Here is an 18833-nt window from a genome sequence, read left to right as displayed (position 1 = left end):
CTCTTCCCTTCCAGTCCTGATGAAGGGTCTCAACCCAAAACGTCGACTGTTTATTTCCCTCCATGCTGCCTGACCTGCTGAGTTCCTCCAGCATCTTGTGTGTGTTGCATAGAACTTCCGTTTAACTTACCTGGTTTTAATGTGATGCAAGCAAAATTCTGGGTTTACCTCTATCTTTTTAGCTAATAATAATGCAAGATAAATAACAAATGAAAAGGAGAAGAAATAAACCAACAGCATAATAGCTATTGCTTCAGAAGCTGCAATTTCCACCCAGTTTGGAAACTCTCTCTTCACTGTATGTAATGGTGTGTTTTGAGTGCATTTGTCCAAGGGGTGATCAAGATTGATATAATTAATGTTTTAACAATACCGAATGCTGCTCTTTTATGATATTGAATACCAGGTGTTCAATATCATAAAAGAGATGTGATATTCTCTGGTGTTCAAAGATTTGAACTGGAATGATGAACTGTCTAAAATACAAGGTAGCAACAAATATATATCATTTGATTTAGCGCTTCATCACACCAAGAATCTTGTTTAGTGAAGCAGCGTACTCTTTTAAACCAAAGCTGACCTTGTAATAGACACTTCCTGCCTCCTAGTTATGAGCCCTAAATAAAAGTGGAATCAAATCATGGCTCCACCAGATTATTTTAAATATGCTAATTTGAACCGATTCATATTGACCACAGCTTCATTTGTAGTTCCACAAAACTAGGAGATGTCACTGCATGTATAAAATCTTTGCAAACTTTAGCAAAAATAAAATAAGAATTCAACCTTAAAGTCCGCATCTATTCCATCAAATCGCTTAGCATCTTCAGGAAGTTGGTTTCGTATGTCCTCAGATCCAATGAAAATGCTCTCTAGATGTGACCATGTGCGTTGAACCTCCATCCACATAAAGATAATAGAATCTGCCGCCGTCAACTTTTTTTGCCAGGTTGAGACCTGGTCAATAAAATACTCCACATATTTGCTCTGCAGTATTATTTGTAATTGCACCTATGAAGCAAGAATAAATAACTGAGAAAGAGGAATTTCTCAATCCTCGATGACAATATCACATGTTTAAGAAGAAGGGCTATCTGTCATGAGATGTCACTTTATGACTGAGAAAAGTAAAAAAATACGCAATTGCAGTATCTCCATTGCTATGATTATAAACGTTGATCTCATCTACAATGCCATTATATTTTATCATCTTGCAAAATACATCTTATAAAGACAGTCTTTTCATATACATTATTTTTAATTAACCTTCCACCAACTCCAAAAAAAATTAAAGATTCAAAGCATAGCAAATAACAAACAGGAGTCACTTAACCCAATGACTCTCCATAAGCTACTTAGGAGAGCTATCCAGTCAGTCCAACTTCCCTGCTCTTCTAAACTGCCACTCTCAAAGATTGATGCAAAAAATCCTCAGGTCTCTCTACTCTTGAACAACATTTGAAATTGTGTAATTTGGTTTCTGTGGTTTCCTCTCATTCTTTGAATCAACATTTCTGGGTGCGCCATAACCAGCTCATAGTATCAGAAGCTGAGGATCACTACCACTTTCTTTGCTCCACATGAAGATAGGTGAAAAGGAAAATATTTAGGTTCCTTGTTGGCAGCTTCCAAGGTCCTTTAAAGAATAGATGATTAAAGCCACTGAAGAATGAAAAAAAGAGTTGAATGGGCACCACTCAGTCCTACCAAATTTCAAAGATAAGTCTTGAAATAGGCATTAACTTCCTTCATTACAATAAAGAAAATAATTAATGTGTTTGAGTTGACCACTTGAAGCAGCTAAATATTGCTATTCATATATCACAGGATGATATATTTCAGATACCCAAATGAGACAGCAGATAGCATTGAGAAGTTACTTCACACCAATAGGACCAGCATTGTCAATTTCTCCCACATGGTAATCAACTTTAATACAAGAAACAGATGCACTCTGATCACCCATCTGTTTAACATACTACTCAATTTTATTTTCCACTGACATTGGGTAGTTTCATGTTACCCTCATATGACCTTGATTCTCTCTTTTATAATACTGTCTCATCTCACAAAAATTACAGGATACATAAAATCAAAGAATCATACTTGGTTGTCATCCAAAATTTCAATGAGTTCTTCATCAAACTTCAGCAGAGGAGTACCCATTCTATAGTGTTCCTCATATGAAAACTCCATAGTGGTCCATCTATGACTGATCTCTGTAAGGACCTGAAATTGGGAGATCATTGAATACTTATTTTGATGTGTCCAAAACATATTATCTCATTTTCTGCAATCACCTTTGCATACCACAATTTAACAACTACTTTTCCTAAATTCATACTTTTCACACATTAAACATTGAATTGAAACATTTATCCCTTCATCTGGAAACAAGTACAATGAGTAACTCAATAGGATCATGCCTTTTCCATTCCCTTCTGGTCACGTTAGGACCAGAATCTCGCTTTATTATCAATAAGTACCAGGATAACATTAAGAAGCAACCATTGTCAATAATTAGAAAAAATCATGATACACTTTCTCCATTATATTGCATATCATAAGCACATTTTAATCTACTGTTACCTGCATTTTGAAGTTAAGACACCACTGCTGAGACTAAAATGTTAAAAGTACATTGTGGCAAATTAAGATTGTATTAATATTTTTAAAAAGTATTACCTTTTGAAGCCTGAATGAAGTCTTAAGAATTGAGTTGAATCCTCAAATTATCTTTTTGGATAACCATAAGACATATGAGCAGGCCATTCTGCCCATCAAGTCTTCTCCACCATGCAATCATAGCTGATTTATTTTACCCTCTCAACCCCATTCTCCTGCCTTCTCCCCGTAACCTTTGAAGCCCTTACTAATCAAGAACCTATCAACCTCCGCTTTAAATATACCCAATGACTTGGCCTACACAGCCATCTATGGCAATGAATTCCACAGATTCACCACCGTCTGACTAAAGAAATTCCTCCTCATCTCAATTCTAAAGGGACGTCCTTCTATTCTGAGGCTGTGCCCTCTGGTCCTAGACTCTCCCACTACTGGAAACATCCTCTCCACATCCACTCCATCCAGCCTTTCAATTTTCGGTAGGTTTCAATGAGATCCCCCCATCATCCTTCTAAACTCCAGCGAGTACAGGCCCAGAGCCATCAAACACTCCTCATGCATTAAGCCTTTAATTCCTGGGATCATTCTCATAAACCTCCTCTGGACCCTCTGCAATGCCAGCACATCCTTCCTTAGATATGGGGCCTAAAACTGCTCACAATATTCCAGCTGTGGTCTAACCAATGCCTTGTAAAGCCTCAGTACTACATATTGTTTTTATATTCTAGCCCTCTCGAAATGAATGCTAACATTGCATTTGTCTGCCTTACTACAGACTCAACTTGTAAGTTAACCTTTAGGGAATCCTGCACTAAGACTCCCAAATCCCTTTGCACCTCTGATTTCTGAATTCTCTCCCCATTAAGAAAATAGACTGTACCTTTATTCCTTCTACCAAAGTGCCTCACCATACACTTCACTACGCTGTATTCTATCTGCCACTTCTTTGCCCATTCTCCCAACCTGTCCAAGTCCTTCAGCAGACTCCCCGCCTCCTCAAACTAACTATCCCTCCACCTATCTTTGTATCAGTGTAAACTTGGTCAAAAAACCATCAATTCCATCATCCAGATCATTAACATACAACGTGAAAAAGTTGCGGACCCAACACCGACCCCTATGGAACACCGCTAGTCACCGGTGGCCAACCAGAAAAGGCCCCTTTTATTCCTATTCTTTGCCTTCTGCCAGTCAGCCGATCTTCTATCCAAGCTAGTAACTTTCCATGGGGTCTTATCTTGTTTAGCAGCCTCATGTGTGGCACCTTGTCAAAGGCCTTCTGAAAATCCAAGTAAACAACATCCACTGACTCTCCTTTGTCTGTCCTGCCTGCTACTTCCTCAAAGAATTCCAACAGATTTATCAGACAAAGTATCCCCTTAAGGAAACCACGTCAACTTCGGCCTATTTTGTCATGAGCTTCCAAGTACCCGGAAACCTCATCCTTAATAATGGACTCTAACGTCATACCAGCCACTGAATTCAGGCTAACTGGTCTATAATTTCCTGTCTTTTGCCTCCCTCCCTTCTTAAAGAGTGGAGTAATGTTTGCAATTTTCCAGTCTTCTGGAACCATTCCTGACAAGTGATTCTTGAAAGATCACTACTAATGCCTCCACAATCTCTTCAGCTACCTCTTTCAAATCCCTGGGGTGTAGTCCATCCGGTTCAGGTGACTTATCCATCTTCAGGACTTCCAGCTTCTCAAGCACCTTCTCTTTAGTAACAGTGACTACACTCACTTCTGCTCCTTGAATCTCAAGAATTTCTGGCATGTTGCTGTTGTCTTCCACAGCGAAGACTGGCACAAAGTTCGTCCGTTTTTTCTTGTTTCCCATTACGATCTCCAGTGTCATTTTCCAGTGGTTCAATATCCAGTCTTGCCTCTCTTTACTCTTTACAAATTTGAAAAAACTTTTGGTATCCTCTTTTATATTATTGGCTTCATATTTCATCTTTTCTCCCATTATTGCTTTTTTAGTTGCCTTCTGTTGGTTTTTAAAAGCTTCCCAATCCTCTATATTGTATGCCCTCTCTTTTGCTCTTATGCTGTTTTTGATTTCCCTTGTCAGCCACGGTTGCCTCATCCTCCCTTTAGAATGCTTCTTCTTCTTTGGGAAGAAACAATCCTGCGTCCTCTGAATTACTCCAAGAAACTCCTTCCATTGCTGCTCTACCGTCATCCTCGCTAGGGTCCTCTTCCAATCAACTTTGGCCAGCTCCTCTCTCATGCCTCTGTAGTTACCTTTACTCAACTGTATTACCGATACATCCGATTTTAACTTCTCCCTCTCAAACTGCAGGGTGAATTCTATTGCATTATGATCACTGCCTCCTAAGGGTTCCTTTACCATAAACTTCCTAATCAAATCTGGTTCATTGCACAACATCAAATCCAGAATTGCCTTTTCCCTAGTGGACTCGACCACAAGCTAACTCGTCGGCATTCCACAAATACCTTCTCTCTTGGGATCCAGTGCCAACCTGATCTTGCCAATCTACCTGCATATTGAAATTAATACTACTGACAAGTATGCCACAAAATAACATCGAGGGGAAAAAAGTTTAATCATCTTTTCTCCAAATTCAAAACTACAAAACTGAGCAATAAGTAAAAAACCTTCTCTATTCCCAATTCTTTCACGGCTTTATCCACAATATTCCGGACTTCATCTTCCACTCTGTGCAACTTGAGGGCTAACAGATCGGCCAGAAGTGTATTCTCACTCATAATAAATTTAACCTGAAAAACAGGTAAAATATCAAATCAATCCTACATTTAAAATACAAGGGCTATGAATATTATGAAAATTATATTTTCTAAGACTTTTGCAATGAAGTACAGTATTTTTGAGGTGTTCAGCAGTTATAACATTTGGGTGTACAGATTTGCTTTGGAATGGAAGACTGAGTTTGGTGTAGATATTTGTGAGTTTAAGGTAACTATTACAATCTTCATTGAGATCTTCTCTTGAAACCCAACTCATTAGTCATTTCCAGATTTTATGTTTCCTGATAGCTGGAATCCAATGTTAATTCAGTCGCAGCTGCGACTTGGGTGTGATAACAAATAGGAAGCTCTGCAGATTTTTCAGCAGGCAAACTGAAAAGCATTCTATTATCAGTATCATCAAATGTTATTACATGGAACATATAATGAATGGAGTATACATTTATATGTATACATTTTTATTAAATAGACAACTGGCAAGAACTAAAAGATGGAGAATACAGTGTCAGTTTAGCAGATTGTCACAGTTAGCATTTCTCAATGATCCCTATTAGTACCAATACTTTTCACAATGGTAAAAGAAGGATTAAAGATCTATACAAGTTTGTTGGATGAACTAAGCTGGGTAATAGAATAATGGATCTGTAAATTACAAGAGGGCACTTATAGACTGAGTAGATGGCCATGTGCTAGCGAGGTCAGAAAGAGGATATGCCTGATGAATTCATGGCTGAGGAAATGGTGCAAAGGGCAGGGATCCAGGTTCTTGAACCATTGGGATCTCATCTGGGGTAGACGTGACCTGTACAAGAGGGACGGGTTGCACTTGAACCAGAGAGGGACCAATCTCCTTGCAGGGAAGTTTGCTAATGGGAGGGTTAAAACTAGATTGGTTGGGGGGTGGGACCCTGTGCAAAGGCAAGTCATGGCACAAAGCAGTAGCCTGTAAGAGCAAGTTTAGCAATCAGAATAGCCAGGGGCACAGTAAAGGCAGGGAAAGGAATATTCAGTTAAAGTGCATTTATTTCAATACATGAGGATTAACAGGCAAAGTGGAAGAACTCAGAGCATGGATTGGCTCTGGGGACTGGGATGATACAGCCATAACAGAAACATGGCTGAGACAAGGGCAGGACTGGCAGTTCAATATTCCAGGATACAGATGCAACAGGTAAGTGAGGTACAGGTAAGTGAGGAGCGGATGTTGCCTTTTTGATAAGGGAGGACGTAACAGCAGTGCTTAGAGACGACATCCTTGAAGGATCATCCAGTGAGGCCCTTTGGGTAGAACTTAGAAACAAGAGGGGGAGGGTCAATCTCTATGGCGGGCTGTATTATAGACCACCCAATAGTCAGCGGGAACTTGAGAACCAGGTGTGTAGAGAACTTACTCACAGTTGTAAGAATTACAGGGTTGCATTAGTGGGAGATTTTAATATCTTCGGTATTGACTGGGCCACCCTGAGTGCTAAGGGCCTGGATGGCATGAACTTTGTGAAACGTGTTCAGGAAAGTTTCCTGAATTAATATATAGAGTGACCTACTCAGGATGATGCAATACTGAATCTCCTCTTGGGGAATGAGATAGGGCAAGTAATAGAGGTGGCAGTCAGGGAGCAATTTGGCTCTCGTGATCATAATTCCATTACTGTTAAGATTGTGATGGAAAAGGATAGGGCAGGTTCAAAGGTTAGGGTCCTAAACTGGAGCAGGGATAATTTTGAGGGAATTAGGCAGGAGCTCATTGAGGTTGATTGGGAGAACAAATGGCAAGTGGGAGGCTTTTAAGAGTGAAATAACAAGAGTCCAAGGGCAGCATGTACCTGGTAGGGTTAAGGTTAAACATGTCAAGTTTAGGGAACACTGGCTGACAAGAGATATTGAGGCTTTGGTTAAGAAAAAGAAGAAAGAATACATTGGGTTTAGGAGGTCAGGATGTGTGAATCTGTTAATAACCATAAAAAGATTAAGAATACATTAAGAGGGAAATCAGAAAGGCAAAGAGAGGGTATGAGGTGGATCTGGCAGGTAGGGTTAAAGAAAATCCCAAAAGGTTCTATAGATATATTGAGAGTAAGAGGGTGGCTAGTGAGAGAGTAGGTCCCCTTAGAGATCAGCAGGGCTGCCTATGTCTCGAGCCACTGGAGATGGGTGCGATTTTTAACGAATATTTCTCCTTGGTGTTTAATGAGGAGAAAATGATGGTTGCTCAAGAGAGAAGGGAAACAAGTGGAGATGTTTTGGAGAACATTCATATTACCAGGGAGGAGGTATTTGCAGACTTACAGTGCATTAAAGTGGATAAATTCCCAGAGCCTGACTGAGTCCATCCTTGGACGTTGTGGAAGACTAGAGAAGAAATTGCAAGGTCCTTGCAGAGATATTTGATTCATTGTTAGCCACTGGTGAAGTTCCCAAAGACTGGAAGGTGGCTAATATCATTCCATTGTTTAAGAAGGGCAGCAAGGACAAGCCAGGGAACTATAGGCTGGTCAGCTTGATGTCAGTGGTGGGGAAGTTACTGGAGGGAATTTTGAGGGAAAAGGTCTACCAGCATTTGGATAGACAGAGTCTGATTAGGAGGAATCAGCATGGCTTTGTGTGTAGGAAGTCATGCTTGATGAATCTTTTAGTTCTTTGAAGAGGTAACAAAAAGGGTAGATGAGGGTAGGGCAGTGGATGTTGCCTATTTGGACTTTAGCAAGGACTTCAACATGGTCCTGCATAGCAGGCTTGTCTGGAAGGTTAGGTCTCATGGAATCCAGGGAGTGTTAGTAAGGTGGCTTAAAAATTAGCTCAGATCACAAGATCACAAGACAAAGGAGCAGAAATAGGCCATTCAGCCCATCGAGTCTGCTCCATGAACTAAACTAAAACTATTCCTATCTAGCCCCAGTTTCTGGCCTTATCCCCATATCCCTTGGTACCTTGACTAATTAGATACCTATCAATCTCCTCCACAGCTGTACGTGGCAAAGAATTCCATAATTTCACCACCCTCTGGCTAAAGAAATTTCTCCTCATTTCTGTTTTAAACCAGTACCCTCTAATTCGAAGATTGTTCCCTCTAGTCCTGGACTCACCCACCGGGGAAACAGCTTAACCACATCTACTCTGTCCAGTCCTTTCAACATTCTAAACGTTTCTATGAGGTCCCCTCTCATTCTTCTGTACTCCACTGAGTACAGTCCAAGAGCCGACAAACGCTCATTTGTCAAATGTTCATTCGCTTAAGTGAATGAAAGAGCATAAGCCCTTTCATTCTGGGAATCATCCTCGTAAATCTTTTCTGAACCCTCTCCAACATCAGTACATCCTTCCTAAGATATGGGGCACAAAGCTGCGCACAGTACTCCAAATGAGGCCTCACCAGTGCTCCATAGAGCCTCATTAACACTTCCTTACTTTTATACCTTATACCTCTCGAAATGAATGCCAACACAGCATTCGCTTTCTTTACCACCGATCTGATACCTACAGGGTATCCTGCACAAGTACCCCCAAGTCCCTTTGTACTTCTGTACTTTGAATTTTCTCCCCATCTAGATAATAATCTGCCAGTTTATTTCTTTTTCTGAAGTGTACAACTGCACATTTCTCAACATTGAATCTCATCCGCCATTTCTTTGCCCATTCTCCTAAACTATCTAAGTCTTTCTGCAACCTTCCTATTTCTTCAGTACTCCCTACTCCTCCACCTATCTTGGTGTCGTCTGCAAACTTAACCACGAAAGCATTTAGTCCATCATCCAATTCATTAATATACAAAGTAAAAAGAAGCGGCCCCAACACCAACCCCTGCGGAACACCACTAGTAACTGGTAGCCAACCAGAACAGGATCCCTTTATTCCCACCCTTTGCTTTCTGCCTACCAGCCAATGCTCCACCCATTCCAATATCTTACCTGTAATTCCATGACTTCTCATCTTATTTATCAGTCTCTTGTGCGGCACCTTGTCGAAGGACTTCTGAAAGTCTAAATACACAACATCCACAGCCTCTCCCTTATCCACCCTACCTGAGATTTCCTCAAAAAACTCCAATAGGTTGGTCAGGCAGGATCTTCCCTTCATGAAACCATGCTGGCTTGGGCCTATCTTGCCTTGCACCTCTAGGTATTCCATAACCTCATCCTTGAGGATCAATTCCAATAACTTTCCCACCACCAATGTCAGACTAATAGGTCTGTAATTTCCTTTATGCTGCCTCCCACCCTTCTTATACAGCGGAACTACATTTGCAACCTTCCAGTCCTCCAGAACTATGCCGGAGTCTATTGATTCCTGGAAAATTATCACCAATGCCTCCACAATCTCTGAAGCCGCCTCCTTTAGAACCCGGAGGTGCACCTCATCCAGTCTGGGAGACTTATGTGTTTAGTCCATTTAGCTTCCCGAGCACCTTCTCTCTAGTAATCGTAACTGAATTCAGTTCAGTCTCTGCTGGCCGTTGATGAAGTAACAGCTATTTGCTGCTGCTCTCACTATATCTAACCTTTTCAATCCGACTTGAAATCCTTCCTTTTCACCCTTGGTATTAAATTTAAATGTGATTTTATTTTACTATGAATGCAAGGGGTGCGAAGGCTATGAAGACCACTAAGAAAGATGTTCCTCCTGTAACTCTGGAAGCTATTTTCGAGCAGCTTCAACAAATTAATGCCAAACTCGATTCTTTTCAAAAAAGACTGGAAGATCATGAAGGACGAATTGAAGTGAACGAAGCCTCTCTTTCGGTTTTGGATGGGAAAATTGATGACTTACAGAACCTTTGTCAAAAAACAAGCCAAAGGAAACAAAAGATTAAAGGTGAAGATTATTGACTTGGAAAACAGGAGCAGAAGATCCAATCTTCGTATTCTAGGATTACCAGAAAAGACTGTAGGTAATCAACCTATGGAGTTATTTGCAAAGTTTTTGGCTCAGCTATTCCCTTGTGTTCTAGAATCGTTGCCTAAGATTGATGGACTGCACAGAATACATGTTTTCAAACCTCCTACACAAGATAAACCCAGATCAATTATCATATCTCTCCACGACTTTGAAACTAAGGAGTTTCTAATTCTGGGGGCACGTCGTAGAGGCATGTATAATTTCCAAAATTGTCAAATTATAATCGTTGAAGATTACTCACTGGAGGGTTTGAAGGAACGGGTTATGTCGGATTATGTTAAAACGGGTTATGTCAAAAAGGTTATGTCGGATCTGCATCAGAAAGGGTATAGAGCCGTCACATCGATTCCCGGCGAGACTGAGGATCATACCTAAAAATGGCTCGCAAAAATGGTTTCGATCCTCAGTAGAAGTCCAGCTTTTGCCGGAAACTCCTACTGAATGACTTCATATTCCTCGTTATGAACACTTCCTGTTTTCTATTTTTTATTTCCTTTTTTTCCTTGTAATCATTTACTAATAATTGGGATGATTTGTTTTATTCTTTTTTTATTTTGTTACTTCTTGATTTGTTTTTCAATATAGCTCGGAATAAGAAAAAAAAACATTTAATTTGCGTTGAACTAAGAACACTTGTTTTTTCACAATTCTTAACTGTGGTTTCTTTGTTTATCTCATTGTTATGTCTGGGTTGAATGTTACTAACGTTGAAGCTATTGAGCAGAGATAATTTGGGGGTTATGCTGTCTCTAGCTGACAGCTGTTTCTTAGTTGGCTTCTTTTCTTTGGGTGTTGAGGGGGGTGGGGCTTTTTCTGGGAAGCTGTTCTGGAAGCTGTTCTGGGCTGTCAGCCAAATTTGCTGTCTAGTTACCTTATCTGTAATTCTACTGTAGTATTTTTAAAGGGACTTTTCAACGGTTTGCTCATTATTCTTTTTTTAACCCACATTTAAATAATATTATAATGGATCGAGTTATTAATTTACTTAGTCTTTATGTGAAAGGCTTAAATCATCATTTGAAGCGGAAAAAGATATTTGCCTATATTAAAAAAACAAAGCCTCTATTATCTTTCTAAAAGAAACGCATATTCGCAACTGTGATATCTTACGTTCTTTTAATCGATGGTCTGGGCTCCAATTTCATTCTTCTTTTCAAGTCAAATCTAGAGGGGTTTCAATTCTTATAGATAAGACAGTTTCATTTGACCAACATAAGGTATAACTGATACTAATGGTCGTTGTGTTGTAATATCAGGGAAAATAAATAATAAACCAATGGTTTTGGCTAATATTTATGCTCCAAATACGGATGAACCAGGATTTTGGAATGATTTTTGTCATTCCTACCAGATTTGAACTTCTACTCTTTGGTGTTGGGAGGAGATTTTAATCTCTGGTTAGATCCCAAATTAAATAGGTCATCCACTAAATTAGCTGCTCCTAATAAATCAGCTTATTTCTTCAATAGCTTTTAATAAAAACTGTGGAGTCATTGACGCCTGGCTTTTTTGCATCTAGAGGATAAGGAATATTCCTTTTTCTCTGATGTTCACCATACATATTCCAGGATTGATTACTTTTTAATTGATATTCAAATTATTTCATCACTTCGATCCTGTGACTATAAAGAGATTGCTCTTTCCGATCATGCGCCTGTGTTTTATCTTTAAATTGCCAAGGGCTCCCTCAGATAAATAGATTTTTTTTTCAAATTTATGTAGAAAACACATTACTCTTTTTTTAAAGAGAATTCGTCGGAAGAGATTTCTAGTCTTATCGCTTGTGGTACCTTCAAGCCTTTATTAGACGTCATATTAGTCCTTATACGGCAAGCAATAGGAAAAACGCTAACGGGAAAACAGCTGATCCAGTTGATCAACTGAAACTATTAGACCAAAAATACGCTTTGGATCCAGATCCGGCTTTATATAAAAGGCGAGTTGAAATTAAAACTAAATATGATCTTCTTTTAACATATCCACTTGAAAGCCAACATAAAAAAGTCAATTTTTTATTCATGGAGATAAAAGAGGAAAATTACTGGTTAACCAATTAAAACTCTCCAGAGTTAGACGGCAAATTAAAGAAATTTCGAAAGCCAGTAGTGAGAGGACACCTGATATTTTAGAAATAAATGATACTTTTAGATAATTCTATTCTAATCTTTACTGTTCTGACTTTCCTAAAGATAATACAGTAATGGATAATTTCTTTCACCAATTAAACGTTCCTACACTTTCCACTGAAAATCAAAAACAGTTGGATCAATCTATTACATACGAGGAAATCGCCGAGGCTGTGCAATCTTTACGTTCCGGAAAGACTCCGGGTCCTGACGGATTTCCTGGAGAATTCTATAAGGCCTTTTCTTCTTTGCATTTATGTGCTGTCTTTTTGGATTCTTTTAAATCGTATAGATTACCACAATCTTTTTATGAAGCCTCTATTTCACTTATTCTTAAGAAAAATAAGAACCCAACAGAATGTGCTTCGTACAGACCAATTTCGCTACTTAATGTGGATGTTAAAATTTTATCTAAAGTTCTAGCTCGTAGATTGGAAAATATTTTTCCTTCAATTATATCTGATGATCAGACTGGTTTTATTAAAAATCGATATTCTCATTTTAATATTCATCATTTATTGAATATTATCTATTCTTCCTCTAAGGAAATATCGGAATGTGTGACATCTCTAGATGCTGAGAAGGCCTTTGATTGGATTGAATGGAATTACTTATTTAAAACCTGAGAGAAATTTAATTGTGGGCCCGATTTTATCCAATGGATTAAATTACTTTATTTATTCCCTTCTGCTCGAGTTCTCACTAATTTTCAAAATTCTAAATCTTTTAAACTTCAACGTGGAACCAGACAGGGATGTCCTTTGAGCCCTTTGCTCTTTGATTTGGCCTTAGAACCTTTAGCTATTTCTCTCCGAGAATCTAGAGATATCCTTGGTATCTCCAGAAGAGGTTTTAACCATAAAGTTTCTTTATATGCTGATGATTTATTACTCTTTGTATCTAATGTTGAAGCCACCTTACCTCCTATGCTTTCTTTACTTTCTCGCTTTAGTCATTTTTCAGGCTACAAATTGAACTTGTATAGTGAACTTTTTCCTCTGAATAACTTGGTACCAGTTGATATTAACATTCCTTTTAAAATTGTAAGAAATCATTTTACCTATCTGGAGGTGTCAATTACTAAAAATTATAAGCATTTATTTAAAGAAAATTTTTTCACCTTACTGCACTATGTGAAAAGGGTTTTATCAAGTTGGTCTCCCCTTTCTATATCATTGATTGGCTGAATTAATGTTATTAAAATGAATATTTTACCTAAATTTATTTCAGGCTTTACCTGTTTTTATTCCTAAATCTTTCTTTGACTCTCTTGAGTCAATTATTTCCTCCTATATATGGAATAATAAACATCCTAGACTAAATAAAGGTCACATTCAAAAGGTTAAAAAGAATGGAAGTTTAGCCTTACCTAATTTTAGATTTTATTACTGGGCAGTCAATATACGAAATCTTACGTTTTGGTTACATTACATTAATCAAGAGGCTCGTCCAGTATGGGTCTCTTCGGAAATTAGTTCTGTTAAAAAATTTTCTATTATCTCTTTGCTTGGTTCTTCACTTCCAATATCATTAAATAAACTAACAGATAATTTAGTAGTTAAACATGTTTTGAGGATTTGGTTACAATTTAGAAAATATTTTGATTTATTGAGTTTTTCTTTGTCCAGTCCCATTTTCTTTAATTACTTTTTTAAACCTTCTATGACTAATGTAATTTTTAAAGAGTGGGACAAATTAGGTATTACTTGTTTTCAAGATCTGTTTGTTGGAGGAAACCTTTCTTCATTTGAACAATTGTCTACCAAGTATAATTTACCAAAAATTCATTTTTTTGATATTTACAAATTACAGATTTTCTTCGATCTCAATTACAATCTTTTCCTTTCAGTCCTAATAGGAATTTATTGGATGTAATTTTTAATTTGGAACCTTTTCAGGATGGCTCAATATCTAATATTTATGACAGATTACTAGGAATGAGTAAGGTGCCACTAGATAAAATTAAAAACACTTGGGAACAAGATTTGCAGATGTCAATTTCTGAGGACACTTGGAATGAAATTTTCAAGTTGGTTAATACTTCGTCATTATGTGCTCGTCATTCTCTCCTTCAATTTAAAGTGGTCCATAGAGTTCACATGTCTAAAGATAAATTATCCCGTTTTTGTTCTGACATATCTCCTTACTGTGACAAATGCAGTGATGGAGTGGCTTCCTTAATTCACATGTTTTGGACATGTCAGAGTCTTAAAAAATATTGGACAGAGGTCTTTCATACTTTTTCTGTACTTTTCAAAATAAATTTTAAACTTAATCCTTTGACTGCACTATTTGGGATTGTTGGAGAAAAAGATATAACTTTGAAGGCTTCTGATTTACATATTCTGGCTTTTATTTCTCTTATAATCAGGAGAGCTGTATTGCTTAAATGGAAGGAAGTTACTTCGCCTACTCATGCTCAATGGTTACGGGATGTTATGTCATACTTGAATCTAGAGAAGATTCGCTGTTCAGTTTTTGAACCTAACCTAGACTTTCAAACCCTGTGGGGACTTTATTTGAATTATTTTCAAAATCTCTGATTTGGGGACTAAAATGCAGATATTGGCTGACACGGTTACGTTTCTACAAGTTTTTCCTTGTTGTTTTTTCCATCTAACAGCTTCGGGTTTTGGTAGTGGGAGTAGGTTTTTTTTATAATAAGTATTTCAATTTTTTTCTTCCTTTATTAACTAAGTACTATATGTGATTATTAATTTAGAGTATTGTAATCTAAGTACGATTTAATACAACGTATTCAGTAGTATTTTTATTCTCTTTCTTGATGCATGTACTCTGTATTTTTTTCATGGATTCAATAAAAATATTGTAAAGAGAATTCAGTTCTATCTCCTGAGACCCCTGACTATCAGGTATATTGCTGATGTCCTCCACAGTGAAGACTGCTGCAAAATACTCATTTAGTTCATCTGCCATCTCTCTGTTTTCCATTATAATCTCTCCCACACCGTTTTCAATTGGTCCTATATCAATCCGTGTCTCTCTTTTACTCTTCATATATTTAAAAAAACTCTTGGTATCTTTTTGAATGTTATCTGCCAACTTCCTTTCATGGTTCATCTTTTCTTTCCTAATGACCTTCTTAGTTTCTTTCTGTAAATTTTTAAAAGTTTCCCAGTCTTCTGTTTTCCCACTAATTTTTGCTTCCTTGTTTGCCCTCCGTTTTGCTTTTTATTTTAGCCTTAACCTCTCTCGTTATCCACATTTATGACTTTTTTTCCATTCATAACCTTTTTTCTTGGAATATATCTATCCTGCATTTTCCTTATTTCTTGTAGAAATTCCATCCATTTCTGCTCTGCCATCCCTGCAACTAGCTTACTTTTCCAATCAAATTGGGCCAGTTCCTCTCTCATGCCACTGTAATATTGTTCCACTGAAATATTGACACATCTGATATCAGCTTCTCCTTTTCAAATTTGAAACTGAACTCAATCATATTGTGATCAATAGTTCCTAATGGTTCCTTTACGTTTAGTTCCCTAATCACCTCCGGTTCGTTATACAGCACCCAATCCAAAACAGCCGATCCCCTGGTGGACTCATCAACCAGTTGCTCCAAAAAGCCATCCCGTAGACACTCCACAAACTCGCTCTCCTGAGATCCACTGCCTTCTTGGCTTTCCCAATCCACCTTCATGTTAAAATCATCCATAATTATCTTGACATTGTCTCTCTGAAATGCTTTTTCTATTTCTAGCTGTAACTTATAGTCCACATCCAGGCTGCTGTTAGGGGGCCTATATATAACTGCTATTATTCTCCTTTTACCCTTGCCATTTCTTAGCTCCACCCAGAAGGATTCCACTTCTTCTGAACTACGTCCCTTCATTTTATTGATTTTATATCATTACTAACCATCAGGGCCACACCACCCCCTCTGCCTACCTGCCTATCTTTCCTATACACTGTGTACCCCTGGACACTTAGTTCCCACTCACAGCCTTCCTTTAGCCATGACTGTCATAATGTCATATATTTTAATCTGTAGCTGTGCCACTAAGTCATCCATCTTATTTCTAATGCTATGTGTGTTTAAATATAGTACATTTAGACCAGTATCTGCTGCCGATTTTGCTGTATTTCTATTGTTCAGCAAATTATCCTGTCTTTTCACTGCCTGTCCTTCTTTCCATCTTCACTGCACACTGTCTTGGACTTGCTCCTATATACCTCTTCCTCTATCCTAACATCCTGGTTTCCTTCTCCCTGCCAAATTAGTTTAAACCTTCCCCAACAGCTATATTAAACATTCCCACCAGGATATTGACCCCTTGGAGTTCAGGTGCAACCCATCCTTTGTGAATAGGTCATACCTCTCCCAAAAAAAGGTCCCAGTGATCCAAACATTTGAAGCCCTGCCGCCCGCACCAGTTACTCAGCCACGCATTCATCTGCCAGATCCTTCTATTCTTACTTCCATTAGCATGTGGCACAGGTAGTAATCCTGAGATTACCACCCTGGAGGTCCTGCTTCTTGACCTTCTTCCTAGCTCCTTGCAATCTTCCTTCAGGACTTCCTATGTCATTGGTACCTACATGTACCAAGACTTCTGGCTGATCACCCTCTCCCCTCAGAATATTCTGGGCCTGGTCCGAGATATCCTGTACCCTGGCACCAGGGAGGCAACATACCATCTGGGTACTGTTGTCAGGTTCACAGAATCTCTTATCTGTTCCCCTCACTATAGAATCCCCAATGACCACTGCATTTCTCCTTGCCCACTGGACCACGGCACCAGATGTGGTGCCAAACTTCTGTTTGCCATGGTCTTCCTCTGTCAGGTCATCCTCTCCAACAGAATCTAAAATGAGATACCGATTTTTGAGGGGGACCGCCACAGAGGTACTCTCTACAAATTCTCTATAGCTTCTATCTATCTCCTCCTCACTCTCTCTAATCAGCCGAAGGTCATCGAGCTGCAGCTCCAGGTCCCTAACACGATCCCTGAGGAGCGGCATCTCACTGCACTTTGCGCAGATGTAGTCCTTGGGGAGGCTGGTAGTCTCTCAGGGTCCCCACATCTGGCACTCCAAACATAACACTAATCCCAGATGCATACTGCTACTGCTATGGCACTGTCTAATGCAACTACAATAAATAAACTAGTAACTTACCCCCACTCTATAAATCTCGCCTCTTACCCATTCTTGCCTAAGCCTGTTGAGCCAAAGCCCAACCACCCTGCTCCCTCTCACTCCTCTACCCGCTCCGAACACTGTCCACTGGATATGGCAGTCTTCCTTTTAAACTGCTCGCGTGCTACCGAGTGATGTCACGCGCCTGCGCAGTCACTGCCCGCTATCCTTGAATGCTAAGGAAAAAAAAACAATTATCGCTTCATTAGTCTTCAGCTCTCTCCTCTCCCTCGCCGCTGCTCAGAGGTAGGAAGCAGAGTGTGGTGGTTGAAGGTTGTTTCTTGGAATGGGGACCAGTGAATAGTGGTGCACTGCAGGGGTCAGTTTTGGGACCTTTGTTGTTCATTATTTATACAAATAATTTGGATGTGGATGCACAAGGTTTGATCAGTAAGTTTGCAGATGACATGAAATTAAGAGGTGTTGTTGATAGTGAAGAAGGTTATCATAGATATATATGATATGATATGATATCTATGATAGCCTTCATAGATGATTCATAGGGGATCTTGATCAGTGGGCTGAGGAGCGGCAAATGGATTTCAGTACAGGTAAGTGTGAGGTGATGCATCTTAGAAAGTCAAACCAGAGTAGGACTTAGATTATGAATGGTAGGGCACGAGGGAGTGTAATGGAACAGAGGGACCTTAGAGTACAAGTGCACAGTTCATTGAAAGCACCATCACAGGGAGACAGGGTGGTGAAAAAGGCAGTTAGAACTCTGGCCTTCATCAGTCGCGTCATTGAGTTGGTACATTATGTTGCAGTTGACTAGATGAATGTTCATGTTAATTGGTGCACATTGAAAACTTCAGGGAAGACATTAACTGGCCATCTCCTGTATTAACGCATCGTTAAAGGCATAAAGTAGCCCTGCCACTTAATGTGCAGTTCAGGACAAGTCTGTTTTGTCTCTTAATATTCTAGCTAGTTGTACATACAGGGAGCCATCCCTCAACACCAACTGTCTCTCCTGTAACAGGGTGACCAAAGTCACCCTGTATAACCTCAATGCACTGTGTAATGAATTGATCTGTACGAAAGGTATGCAAGAGAAGTTTTTCACTGTACAAGTGACAATAATAAACCAATACCAAGTTGCACAAGTCATTATCATTGGTATTGGTATTAGTTTATTATTGTCACTTGTACCAAGGTACAGTGAAAAACTTGTCTTGCATACCGATCATACAGGTCATTTATTACACAGTGCAGTTACATTGAGTTAGTACAGAGTGCATTGAGGTAGTACAGGTAAAAACAATAACAGTACAGAGTAAAGCGTCACAGCTACAGAG

At 38.9% G+C, this 18833-nt stretch overlaps 1 protein-coding gene across 1 annotated transcript in view; it reads right to left on the bottom strand.

Annotated features, from left to right (window-relative positions):
* LOC127570973 (dynein axonemal heavy chain 11-like) overlaps positions 1–18833 on the bottom strand; it is a 395392-nt gene that overhangs the window by 256366 nt on the left and 120193 nt on the right. Inside the window, exons 25-27 of the mRNA XM_052016942.1 lie at positions 5246–5368; positions 2107–2229; positions 787–1011 (exon numbers count right to left, since the gene is read on the bottom strand). Of these exons, the coding sequence (XP_051872902.1) occupies positions 787–1011; positions 2107–2229; positions 5246–5368 (471 nt within the window). The remainder of the gene's footprint in view (positions 1–786; positions 1012–2106; positions 2230–5245; positions 5369–18833) is intronic.

The sequence above is a fragment of the Pristis pectinata genome, chromosome 5 (assembly GCF_009764475.1).
Source record: "Pristis pectinata isolate sPriPec2 chromosome 5, sPriPec2.1.pri, whole genome shotgun sequence".
In the NCBI taxonomy this organism is placed as follows: domain Eukaryota; kingdom Metazoa; phylum Chordata; class Chondrichthyes; order Rhinopristiformes; family Pristidae; genus Pristis; species Pristis pectinata.
The sequence above is the reverse complement of the archived record's forward strand: the minus strand, read 5'-3'. Positions and strand labels throughout refer to the sequence as shown.